We start from the raw sequence: 14,089 nt of genomic DNA on the forward strand, positions 1-14,089 counted from the left end.
ATAAATAAGTTGAACAACAAATCGATGTCTATTTCTTTCTCTTTCTAAAATCAATAAAAAGTAAAACAATTATAAGTGAAAGTTTATTTAGAAAGTTACAAAGATATAGAAGAGCTCTTGGAGCTTAGGAAAAGAGGGAGATACAAAAATATTTGTGAACTTGGTATTACATTTCAAATGGTGAATATTTGCCTTGAGAAGGCCTCACAACACATGAATGCTGGCATAAATTGCTAGGAACTCCTGTTTCATTAATTTCATCATTCTAGGGTATTGCTTCTTCATTTCTTTCTACCAATTTTATCTTTTACTTCACCTCTAATACATCCCACAATATTTTATAGTTTAGTCATATATAGATAATTAAAAAAATTTTTTTTTTGCATGGGAGAGTGTTGGTCCAGTGGCCAACAATTCTAAGATCCAGTGGTAATTTTGAGAGAGAAATGCCATAGTCAAGCTTTTTTTTTTTTTTTAATGTTCATTGATTTTAGAGAGAGGAAGGAAGAGAGAGAGAGAGAAATATTGATGGGAGAGAGAAACATCAATTGATTGCTGCCCATACATGCCCTGACCAGGAACTAAACCTGCAACCTAGGTTTGTGCCCTGACTGGAAATCGAACCTCCAGCCTTTTGGTGTATAGGACAATACTACAACTAACTGAGCCATAGTGGTCAGGACAAAGTTTTGCTTTTATAATACCATTCACACTCTACTTTTTTTTTTAAATCCTAACCCCAGATGATTGAGGAGGACTTATAATTGTATATATTTTAGTGTCAAATGTGGGATCCTACTAGTTGATAGAATTTGCTAAGGAACTACAAAATGGATGGGCCCTAAATAAAGTCATAAAGAGGCAAACACTGCCCTTAGTGCTCCCTTTGCCCTCAAATCTCTAAACACTCACAAATTCCTAGCATCTCTCTCAATCATCCATAGTACCCTATATATTCTGCCTTCTCTTCCAGAGTATATTTCCTCCATTGTGTATTTGAAAAATAAACCTTTGCATGGGTGGTAGTGAATGGTAACATTTACTTTTAACTTGGACTGCTGGGAGACACTATAACAAGAAATTGTGGGTGGTGGCAAGGCAGTGAAAAAAAAGGCTATGGAAACTTGAGCTAATTATTTTTAAAAGCTTATGTCCTTGCAGGGTATAATGCAAGCTCAAATGTCACTTACTAATTGCCCAATGGACATCAGTTGACTTCTAAGTCTATTCTAAAGTAGCTTCCCTCAAAATGAATAAGTAAATAAATAAAAAATAAGGCATCTTCCCTCCATATCAAAGCTTTCTGTTTTCTTCACAACTTATCAGTATGTGATATGATCTTATTTATTGATTTATTTGATGGTTTTCTATCCTCACTAAAATATAAATTCTGTAAGTAGGGATTGGCTTATATTCCATTGTATTCCCAACATGGACACAAAGTAGAAACTCAATAGACATTTGTAAACCAGAAAAATTGAATAAACACTTAATACCAACATACCTTGATTTATGCATTAGCAAGTCATTTGAAGTGTTTAGGGGGAGAAGATTATATTAACTATCTAAAAATTTATGGTAAACAGTTTTTACAAATGTTAGATAGTATTCCCTAATCACTTTTTAAATTTTTTTAAAGATTTCATTTATTTATTTTTAGAGAGGGAAGGGTGGGAGAATGAGAGAGAGAGAGAGAGAGAGAGACACACACACACACACACACACATCAATGTGTGGTTGCTGGGGGTCATGGCCTGCAACCCAGGCATGTACCCTGACTGGGAATTGAACCTGCGACACTTTGGTTCACAGCCCGAGCTCAATCCACTGAGCTACGCCAGCCAGGGCTTAAATGATTTTTTGACTTCACATGTTTTTCATAGAGTTCTTAAAAAGACTAGAATCTTATGAATTTTATTCAAATTCTAAGCCAGATGTTCTATGTCCCCTATATACGGAGAACATGACAAACATTCACCAAATGTTGAAACTTTGATTAAAACCTGACAGAGTGTAAACCCAATTTAAAGGAAATACCATACTTGAAAAAATTTTTCCACGATATTTAAAAAATTAAATATGAGCCCCGGCTGGCGTAGCTCAGTGGATTGAGCGCGGGCTGGGAACCAAAGTGTCCCAGGTTCGATTCCCAGCCAGGGTACATTCCTGGGTTGCAGGCCATAACCCCCAGCAACCACACATTGATCTCTCTCTCTCTCTCTCTCTCTCTCTCCCCTCCCTCCCTCCCTTCTCTCCCTAAAAATAAATAAAAATCTTTAAAAAATTAAATATGCATATTGTGTAACACATCTCACACTTTAACGTAATAACTACAAATGTCATTTAAAGCCTAGTTATCGAAGTGTGAGGGTTCTCAAAGACTTCAAGGTATTTCTATACCACAGATGCCCAATATAACAAATTTAATAATTCAATATAATAATTTAAAGTGGTTCTTTAGCACTAAAAGAACTAAATACAGTGTGTGTCTACTTGTGCAAGGAAGCACCCAAAATTAGTGATCACCACCACAAACAGTGTTTTTCACTCCCTGGTCACCAGTAAAATGAATAGGCCAGCGACTAGCAGAAAGCCCACGGCGGATCCGGTCCTGAAGGGACTGTATTGCTTGGGAAACCAAAGAGAATTGGTGAGCATTTGATACAGTGTCCAAGACCACATCCTTTAAGTTTTCTTGCCTTCCAAATCTAGTAAGAAGTGGGTGGCAGGAAGAATAAGAGAGGAAGGAAGGGAGAGAAAGACAGGGCGAGAAACCAAGGCCGAGAAAGAGGGAGAAAGACTGGCGAGGATAGCCTTGAGAAAGAATAGCCCACCAAGCCACGCCCCTGTTTCCCAGGTAACGGGGTAAACAGACCTCCACCTCCTTTGGCTCTGAGAACTCGCTAGGTGTTGAGTGGTTGGCAGGAAGCCGCGGGTAGCGAAGATGTGCTCTTTCGCACGAGTGGAGTCCCCCAAAGGATTGGGGCCCCCGAAGGAATTGAGAACTTCCCTCGAACCAGGAACAGGTTTCCCCTTAGAGATGGGTGCCGTAGGAGGAATGAGGGTGTCTGAAAGGAAATCTCCCCTAAGCGTGGAGCTCGGTTTAACCCACGGAGGAAAGGACGATTTAGGAGACAGGAGGGTCTTCATGGGAACAAAATCTCCCACGCAGTTGGGGCTCAGAGTGGGATTAGGAAAAGAAGATTTCCCATCGAGGGAGAGCCGTTTGGTCAGTAATAAATATGAGGAAAGGATGGCATCATCAGAAACAAAATGTCCATTGAACAAGGGGCTTGAAATGAGATTAAAGGGACAGAATGTTTCTGGGACACTCATGGAGAGGAGTAATTTAGGAGTCAACAGGGTCTCAGCCTCACAGGAAACAAAACCTTCTCTGGGTATGTTGCCAAATAGAGTGAGTTTAGAAAATGAGTGTCTTCGGGCAGGGCTTTCTGGGAGGATAACGCGGCCTCCCTTGGACATAGTGTGTGCAAGTCCACAGGCTCTAGGGAGCAGGCAAGATCCTGTGGCTGGTACCCCTCAAGGGTTAGGGGCTTCAGTGGAGAAGCAGCCAGCTTTGGGTGTGGAACCTAGCCAGGAACTGGGAAAAGAGTCCACCTGTGAGGTGATGAAGCCCAGTGCAGAGATGAAGCCTTCCGTGGAGGTGGACACTGGGCTGCCCCAACCAGAGGGGTCAGATGAAATGAATACAGAACCCCAAATGGGCTTGGTGATAGAACCTCCTGAGTGCCAGTTTGCCCAACAACCTGAAGATAAAAAGGAGGCTGAAAACACTGAACCAGGATTGGAACCTCCAGATCGCATCAGACCTATTTACTCTGGGAAATTTTTTGATCGAATGCCTTGCTGGCCAAGCGTAAGTTTTGTTTTTGTTTTTGTTTTGTTTTTAGTATTTTCCCTGGGAACTATGTATAGTCATATCTTTATAGAGACAATAAGCTGATGAGACTTGTCTGGGAGTGTGGACTCAAAGATTTTATTGGGATTCTGATATTCCTTGTCCCACTGGACTCAGTCCAGCTGCTACTTTGTCCAATTTCCTCTGATTCTCTACCTTCCTTCCTGGATGCCAGCTTTGTTTTCTGTGCACACTGGTGGTTCATCTTGATTTCTTCCTGTGACCTTCATTTCATTCCTCAGTCTGCATTTCTCAATCCTCTCACTGAGATGTATGTTGTATCCTAATATTCATGTTTCTTTTTTCATTCACCATTTATTCTGTGAGTTATTCATTATTTCCACAAAGATTTGTGGTGGTAACTATGCGGGGTGCAGGGAATATAAGTGAAAAGCACCTCTAGGGTTAGGCAGTCATTCCAATATTTGGAGACAGATAACTAAACAAATTTAAATTTCAAAATGAATAGGGAATGAGTGTGATTTTTCCTTAACAGAAGTATACCTCTAAGCACGGAGCACAGTAGAAAGATTGGACAGCTCTGTGTGGAGGAGATGGGAAAGGCTTCACAAAGCAATTACTATTTGAGTTAATCTTGAAAGGTGCCAGTATTTGTCAAATGGAAAAAAAGGGTTAGAGCATCTTGGGCAAAGAAAGGTGTAGAACATGACCAAAGCTTCTTGTGTTTGGGAGAGATAAGCAATTCTGTTTAGCCAGTATGGTGTTAAGAGCTGAAGATGAAGAAATAGGTGGAGGAAGTCTAAAGGTCCAAAATACAGGGGGAAATATATGGATACAGAAACAGTGGTGGATCTTAATAAGAAAAGAAATAATTTTTTAAAAAAAAGAAAAGAAAGAAAGAAAATTTCCTGGTAGAAAAATATTTCTTCTATCAGTAGTAATGATGGACTGGTTGGAAGGGGGAGATTTTGGGTGACAGGAAAAAATTAGAAATCTATTGCAAAGTAATGTCTGCCTGAAATTAATGTGGAGCTGGAAATACTAGAGAGGAGTGTGCAGGTTTTGAGAGCCTTGTAGGAGATGATATTGTTACCAATTGCAATCCAGTTGTGGTTCTATGGGGTGAAAGAGGGAAGTTGATGGATGACGTAGGAGTTTCTAGGTTGATGATGAACTCTTCCATATTGGTGGCAGATGACTATCTGGGGTTGGCTATCCCGAGTTTGAAATATCTACAGGATGACAATAGTTGGTTAATGTGAGACAATTGAAGCCATGGGTGGGGATAAGAGAAGAAATCTAGGCAAGAACCTTGGGTAACACATTTATGAGGTGGTCAGAGAAGGCCATGTCAGCTAGGTGAGCTCCTGAGGAAAGGGATTTTATCTTATTTTTATGTAGCTTCATGGCATATGACAATGCTTGACCTATAGTGGTTATTTGGTAAATATTTATTTGATAAATGGAAAGAAGGCTAAATGATTAAATAGGAGAAAGATCAGAGAAGAAAGAGATGAGTCTGAGAGAGTGGTATTGAGGAAAATAAAGGAAGCATAGTTAAGATATTCTGAGAATAAAAGATTCCACACCCTGAGATTTGAGAATACCATTCAGCTGAAATAATCACAGGGATTCTGCAGAATTTTGTCTGTGTATATAGACTTTTTTGTTCCTCTTGGGATTCAGGGTGTCTTTGACCCACTTTGCTTTCTGGTCCTCATTTTGGACTTCTCCAGCCACTCTCTTCTCATTTGACCACATCTGCTTCTCCTTTCTGGATTGGTTCTTCTGTCTACGGCTTCAGGCCTGACACACCCAAGCAGATAAGAGTTTCCGGTTTCCAATAGGGGTGATTCTAAAACCTCTGCTTCCTCCTAACTCTCACAACCACCTTCTACATGTGATAGCACAAGGAAGGGAGTCAAGGAGAAAGTGACTAGCAATGTTAAAACATCTCTAATAGGGTAAATAAGATAAAGATTAATTAGCTTTGGACAGTAAGGAAGTTAGCAACATTATTAGAATGGCATAATGGAGGGAGAATTCAGATTTTATGAACATCTTTATGTGTATTTCTTTGTCTATGTCTGGAAATATTTCCTTAGGATAGAGTTTCAGCAGAAGTCAAAAGATGGATCTTTTTCTAGTTCCTGTGGCTAGATCCCTTCCTAAAAGACTGTACCGCTAGATTTTAAAAATTGATAATGATTTATTAGGTGTTGTTTTAATTCACATTTATTTGATTTATAATGAGATTGAAAATTGCTACAGATGTTTGTTTTATTTTTTTTCTTCTTCTTATAGCTGATCATCTTGCTGAACTCTTGTTAGTCTTGTCCATGTAAGAAATGTCCAAACCTCTAGAGTTTGAGTCAAACTCACATATGCTGGGGAAAAATATGCTCTTGACAATAACAGTTTTGCAGCTTCTTTTTTTGCATTTGAAATTAAAGCAGAATTACATGGAGCTGAGGAGTGAATTACAGGATAGTTAAGACTGAGTGTTCTCTTGAGGGTTACACCCCCTTGGAGGAGGGGTATCACTTCTGGTATTTCTTTTTTTTTTAAGATTTTATTTATTTATTTTTAGAGGGAGAGGAAAGGAGGGAGAAAGAGAGGAAGAGAAACATTGATGTCTGAGAGCGATACATTGATTGGTTGCTTCTTGCTCACTCCCAACTGGGGACCTGGCCCGCAATGCAGGCATGTGCCCTGATGTGGAATCAAACCAGTGACCTTTCTGTTCTCAGGCTGGCACTCAGTCCACTGAGCCACACCAACCAAGGTGACTTCTAATATTTCAAAGGCATTTTAACCTAGATTTGCTAGAACAATCAACAAGGCTGGCATAAAAGAAGTCATAGGCCTGGGACATGACTACCCACTATGACAGACTCTGTTAGGCTACTTTTGATAGAACCCCAACTTTTTGTTAACCATCTTAATTGCTTATTATTATTTCTTTTGGATTTTCTAGGTAAACAATCATATTGATGCTTTTGTCTTTCCTTCTTTAGTACATGTACCTCATTTCTGTTTTATATGTCATTGCATTGCCTGTGACCAATAATAGGATATTGAAAGTAAAGTTTCTTTCCTGACTTTAATGGAAATGATTCTGATGCTTCGCTATTGAATTTTTTTTTTTTTTTCTGAAGATTTCTGATACCTCAAGTTAAGGACACTTATATCCTCTCTCAGTTTGCTAAGAATGTTTACAAATCAGGAATAGACCTTGAACCATGGAAAGTTCCCTCGTTTGTTGAAATACATCTTCTCCAGATTGAAATTATTAATTTTCTAATAGTGAACCATTCTTTCTATTTCTGGGTTAAGCCCAACCTGGTTGGGTTATATTGTTATTATATATTCCTGGATTTGATTTGCCAGTATTTTAGTAGGATTTTTGCATTATGATCCTATGTATGATTGGACCATGGTTTTCCTTTATGTGCTGTTTCTCTCTGAGTTTGGCATTAGGGTAATGCTAGTATATACAAAGAACTGGGAAGCCTTCCATCATTTTAATTTTATTTATACTTGCAACAATTTTTGTATTATGTGTGTTTACTGCTTATAAGCTTCAAAGAACTCATAGCTGAAGGGGGCAGGGCAGGAGATCCTCCAACATCCTGACCAAGGGATGGGATGGTGAAGTATTTGATGGCCCTAAATTCATCCAACCTTAAGGAAGGGCATGCATTTGGGTGAGGTCAAAGCCCAGTTTCAAGCATGACTGTGAGGAGGGTTCACATGGAAATTCCCATTGTGAAGAGCCTGCTAAAATCAATCTCTGAGGACAACTGCTTTGCAACAAGGTACATTCATGGAATTGGGGAGCTCATCCCAATGAGAAGCCTATCCGACGTTGGGAAAAGGGAAGCAGGTACATCTCATCGTAAGGACACTCTTCCTACAGTTTGAAGTTGCTGCCCAAGTTGGTGTCGAGCTGCAAGGGAAGGTTTGCTCCAATGGATTCATGAGGCCCTGTTGGTCTTGCTAGTCCTTTTAGTAAAACAGTCTGGTATAGCAACGTGGATCTGTATTCAGGAAAAGTCTCCAAGAAATAGTGGCCAGAGGGGAGATTTTGGGAGTATCCTTCAAGGACTAAAAAGAGTCTGGTAAAAAATGTTCTTTCTTTGTGAAAGCCTGGTAGCGCTTGAAAGGGCCCTTGGTGGACATCAAAATCTCTATAATGCTCATTTCTTCAAGAAATTTTGAGACTGTCCTTTGATCTCCATTAATGTACTGACTCTGGCAGAAACCCTGGGTTATTCTGAAAAAACAACTGAACCTTACAAAGAACATTGGTAAACGGTATTGAGCCTTGAAGTACAAAGACGAAGAAGGAAGAAAAGGTTCAAAGAAAGGTTAACAAATTATAATGTCTACAACAACTAGAGATTAGATTAGGCACTGTGTCTACAAAGATGAAATATGATATGGTGTCTGCTTTCAAAGAACTTAGAGTCTAGAGAGTCGAGACCAATAAAGCAATGATTGTATAATATGATAAAAGTCATGCAAAGAGATGACTTATTTTTTTTCCTGTTCTATACTAAGGGAACCTGATAGCTATTTGGAGAATGGGTGGAAGCAAAGGACTCACCCACTGGCACATCTTGTGAGAACTTGCTAGTTATGCAAGCCCTGGTACTGGGGGAAAAAAGGTGCAGAATTTTATTTTGTCTGAATTTGCAAAGAGCCAAACTGCAGAATTCTGAGAAGTGGGTGGTTTTATTTGCCTAATGGGTTCAGGGCCTTGTGGGCAGAAAGAAATCGATGCTATCACACATAATGTTTTCTCTGAGATACTCAGGATTAGGGGTATCTATGGATAAAACATGGTGGTCTTGGCCAAGGCCCAGTGCAAGGATGAAACCATAATATTAGCCCACACTGAGTTTGGAGAGTAGAAGTTGACATAACGAGTATGGGTTGGTGGGTTTTCAGCAGCTAAAAATGTTCTTGTATCAGTCTTCCTAAGTTGAATTGAATCTTGGAAGCTAATCGTGTGAGAAGTAAAATGGGTCACCAGAAACTGTAACATTGGGGGCTCATGAAGAGGTGGCTGCAGGAGGAGGCACTGGTGTGGTTAGGAACTGAGCAAGGATGTGGCTGAGCAGGGAGGTAGTCAGTGCAGTAGGACCTTATTTGGTTTCATACAGAGGCCTAAGCAGATTAAGTAAATACATGGAGGACAATAGGAACCAGGTTTCTCAATGAGGGGTAAAAAACCTACAAATATGAGAAGAAGAAGAGAAGTAATTCTTCTGTGTAGGATAGCAATTGGGGGTATTGGTGGAAACTCATGCTATGTCTATCTCCATGCCTCTGTTTCTGCCTATGTCTATGCCTGTGTTCATGTCAAAATCCATTTATATGTATGTACACACATTTAACTAAACAAAACTATGGAATTAATGTAGATTTCTGCATACATACATACATTTCCTAACTCTGTCTTCTAAGAGGACCTAGAATCCGTGTACTTCTAGTAACAATAAGCACACCAAAACACAGATCTTGATTTCAAAGTATCATTCTCTATTAAAAGGAATCAGGACTCTTTGGGGCAATGGCTGACTTTAGGGCTGGTGCAGTTTGTATTTCAACTTGGAACACCTTTGAGAGCCAAACAGAAAATTTTTAAAGAATAATACAGATATGTCAAAGAGGCATAGGGACAAGCTTGAAGAGGCTGCTGATGGCTTGAACTGTTGTACTTTGGGCATTGAGTAAAATTAGTGTTTAATAAAATAGGAATCCATGAGCCCATACTGATATAAATACAGGAAGGATCAAATAAATGGCAAGAAAAGAATGCTTTCTAGCAGTATAATGCCAAGTCATAAAGTAGATGGAATGATGGAATTATAAAGTCACTGTTTGGCAACTATCTAGTACTAATGATTTTGATAAGAATCATCAGTGGTAGGTAAAAGTTTAGTGAGAAACTGGATAATTATAGAGAATAATTATTAATTACAAAGGAAAGATAATTTTATGCTGGAGAAAGCTGGCAGACCTTGCCTTCCTTTAGAAATCAAAGTTAACACTACTACTAATAGGACAAATTAACAGTGTATGCTCCCTGATAGAAGAACACAGCACTGCTTTTGTGATATCCCTGACAAAAAATGTGTAACTTTGATAAGAAGACACTAGACCAATTATGTAATTGTTTATTAAATAATTGGCCTATATTCAAAAAAATGACAAGGTCATGAAAAACAAAGAAGTATTAAGAACTGTTCCTGATTGAGAGAGACATGACAAGTAAATGCTATGCCTGGGCGGTGGCTGTAAAGGTATCTGGCTCCTCTCCCTTTAAGAAGACATGCTATGTACAGGGAGTGTACCTGATTCCTTGCCCACCTGTTGCCTCCGTGTATCTACCCCAGCATTTGCCAGGCCACACTCCAGTGACTAACCATGGCAAGGATACTGGAACTGGATCTTTTCTACCCAACATGGTATTCCTTTAATGGGAAATTGAGGCTCAGAGACCATTCATTGGCCTGGCTAACATTTTCTTAGAATTGTGCTATAGTCTGGAGTACTTCCTTTTTAAAAAATATATATATATGATCTTTATTATATTTTTTCCATTACCAGTTAGTCGCCTTATACACCGCCCCCTCCCCCACAGCAATCACGTCACTGTTGTCCATGTCCATGAGTTCTTTTTCCTTTTGCTCAACCCCTCCACCCCTTAACTTCCTCCCTGCCCCGACTAGTTGTCATCTGTTCTCCATCTATGAGTCTGTCTGTTTTGCTTGTTAGTTCAGTTTGTTCATTAGATTACATGTATGAGTGAAATCATATAGTATTTGTCTTTCTCTGACTGGCTTATTTCACTTAGTATAATGTTCTACAGGTCCATCCATGCTGTTACAAAGGATAAAATTTCCTTCTTTTTTATGACCGAGTAGGATTCCATTGTGTAAATGGCCCATAATTGTTTTATTCACTCATCTACTGATGGACACTTGGGCTGTTTCCATATCTTGGTGATTGTAAACAATGCTGCAATGAACATAAGGGTGCTTGGAGTTCTTCCTTTTTAATTCTTCCTCACCTCTTTGCTTTCACAGGTGTCATGGTCTGAAAGCTCTTCCTGCCTACTCCTCTTCCTTTATCGTTCATAGGTCTTTTCCCTGATAAATCTCTTATATGTCTAATCTTGGTGTCTGCTTCTCAGAGGAACCAAACAATCACACTATGATCTTGGATTTGCTCCTTTTGCTATAAAGGGCGGTATTGGGGCAACTGGTGATATTTGGACAGGGTCATTACACTGGATACTAGTATTATATCAATTCAAATTTCCTGATTTCTGAGGTCTTCAATTGTTTAAAAACAAAGAATTTTTATTTATTTATTTTTAGAGAGAGGGGAAGGAGATGAGAAAGAGAGGGAGAGAAACATTGATGTGAGACAGAAATGTCGATTGGCTGCCTCCTCTATGCACCTCGAGTGGGGACTGAACCTACAATTCAGGCATATGCCCTGACCTGGAGTTGAACTGGTGTGGTGACCTTTTGCTTTGTGGGATGACACCTAACAAACTAAACCACACCAGTCAGGACCTTTAATAGTTTTTTTTAAAAGATAATAAATCACAAGGGAAAAGAAATTAGAGGAGACAACCATTAAGAAGTTTCAATAAATGTCAGAAAATAGGAAGATGAGTTATGACAACTGATTTTGCAGAACAGGAAAAAAATGAAGTGTAAGGAGAATCAGGTGGCAGTTTCAACCAGAAGTGATCCAATTTGCCTGGAATAATCCTTGAGAAACTCAGCCTTTGGAAGAAGGTATAGTAAGGCTTGAATCTGAAGAGCAAAGGATTGAAAAGTCCATATTCATTGTAGTAGGGCTCCCAGTTCCCCTTTCCATGCTTTGCTTCCTTGACTCCTTACCTCTGCCCCAGCCCCCACTTCCTTCCACCAAAATTGAGGATTTATTTTCCCAAAGTGGTTTTGGGCCTCAAAGACAGCAAGCCCAAGATAATACAGGGGGGCAGCTCCAGGCTGATAATGGGATCACCTATAGGAAACCCCAAGAATCAACAAGTCCTACAACAGACTCCGAGCTACTAATCATCTCTGTGAGCCTAACTTTTTAATAGGATCAGACTCCAACTTGAAACGGAGGGATCAAAACAAGGTGACAGAAAATATTTCCACAAATACAGTAGGAACAGAGGAAAATGTAAACATAAAAGATAAGCTGAGAGATAAAAGATGTTGCATCCATAAAACAAGATTGGAACTTTTAAAAGAACAACCTGAGAAGGAAGAACTATTTAGAACTTCTGAAACCGGAAAAGCTGGCATTCTTGCTGCCTGTCACTACCAGAACCAATAAGCAGAGACAGGGGCTGAATCTTTATGGGCGCTTTATTCAGATGGCCAGTAATCTGAGAAGATGGTTGGTTTGTGTCCTAATAGACTGTCTTAAATTCCATTTTAAACCAACCCTTTTTGTAAGCAGAAGAAAAGTATAGGTAAGGGGTTTGGAATTCAGGAAAAAAGTTAAATCATGTAAAAGCTGCAGCATTTTTTCATCTGTATCCTGGGCTGTGGGGTCTCACCCTGGAGCACAATGGCTCAGACACCATCTTGATTGCTTGCAGTCCTCCTGGGGCACCAAGATGGGACTGCTTATGGTCTCCTGGAGTCAAGGTGGGTCATACCTTCAGTTCTGGAAACAATAGCTTGTTACATGCATTGATTACAAAGCTTATTAACTATTATCTACACTAAAATTTTCTAACTCTTGAGTTCTCCATCACTTAAACATGATTATCTAAATAAAAACTCAAAAGGGCATTGGAGGATGGAATCAAAGATATTTCCCAGGCATTAAAACAAAAAGACAAGAAATATTAGGAAACGGGCACACCCTCCTTGGAGCCTGCCTGCACCCTTCTCTCTGGTACATACTCTCCACCTTCTTTTCTCCTGAACTCCAAGGGCCCCCACAAGACTTACAACCAGGGAAGCAGCAAGCAGCAGCAGAGGACTCTTCTTTTTGCCTCTGTAACTTCCTTTTCTGAGTCCACACAGCTCCTACTGTAGCCTGCCTGCTCTGCCTCTCCAAGGTTGTACTATCTAATAAGGTTAGTACAAGGTTGTACTACTCTAATAGATATTGCCACTATTGCTTAAAATCCCATCCCCCCGTAATAGGAAACATTTGATTAATAGTAGTTTCAGAAAGAAAGATAAAATAAGGTGGAGAAAGTTATCAAAGATATGCGGCAAAATTTCCTTGAATTGAAGGATACAAATCAAAATTGCAAGGAGCTAATTGAGGAAATTTCACAAAATTGTTGTGAAATTTCTGATAACTAAGGATACAGTGATGATTCTAAATACTTACATAGGGGAGAAAAAAAGTCACATATGACAAAAAAATTCAAAACTGCATCAGACTTTTCAACAGCAAGACCATCTTTTAAAGGATGTTGACATAAAGCCATCAAAATTCAGAGAGAAAATTATTTGCTCCCTTGAATTCTATGCCTAGCTAAATTATTAACCATATGTAAGACTAGAATTAAAACACTTTCAAGGATATAAGGAATCAAATATTGGCTTTTTATGCATTCTTTCTTAGGAAATGATTAAAGAGTTTTCTTCAGTGAAATGAGGAATAAACCCAATAGGAGGCATAGATGGGAGCAATGGGCAACCTAGCTCGAAAGAATGACAGAGGAAACATTCCCAGGAAAGACCTCTGCACCAGACCTAAAGAGCAACCAGCTGAGATTGAAGACTCCCATCTGCCTGGAAATGATAAAAGGGAAATAAATAAGAAGTGCATTTCTGGGAATGAACAGTTATAATTTTGGCCTTGGGCAAAGAAGGACAGATAAGATCCAAGTTAGAATTAAATGAACAAAGGACATTCACTGAGCCATGAGTGACAGGTTTTCACTTGTCAAAAGTTCTGATGTTGGTGCAAATATACCCACGCACAAACACACCCACACATAGTCAGAATTACATAACATTTTATCTTGAGTTTAGCTTGAATGCAGCCCTGTTCCCATTGTACTGATAGGAAGTCGAACAAGGTTATTTCTGAAAGCTGAATCCCTCAGCTTTTCACAGAGCTCCTACAGTTGGATTACAATGCTAGCACTATAAAAACATGCTTATATATATACACTTAACATTTAATGTTTGTATTATATAT

At 39.3% G+C, this 14,089-nt stretch overlaps 1 protein-coding gene across 1 annotated transcript in view; it reads left to right on the plus strand.

Annotated features, from left to right (window-relative positions):
* The first annotated feature begins 2,779 nt into the window (after positions 1-2,779).
* Positions 2,780-14,089, plus strand: part of EFHB (EF-hand domain family member B) — a 47,667-nt gene continuing 36,357 nt past the window's right edge. Inside the window, exon 1 of the mRNA XM_028518901.2 lies at positions 2,780-3,877. Coding sequence (XP_028374702.1) covers positions 2,945-3,877 — 933 coding nt within the window. The 5' untranslated portion in view covers positions 2,780-2,944. The remainder of the gene's footprint in view (positions 3,878-14,089) is intronic.

The sequence above is a fragment of the Phyllostomus discolor genome, chromosome 7 (genome assembly GCF_004126475.2).
Source record: "Phyllostomus discolor isolate MPI-MPIP mPhyDis1 chromosome 7, mPhyDis1.pri.v3, whole genome shotgun sequence".
Lineage (NCBI taxonomy): Eukaryota > Metazoa > Chordata > Mammalia > Chiroptera > Phyllostomidae > Phyllostomus > Phyllostomus discolor.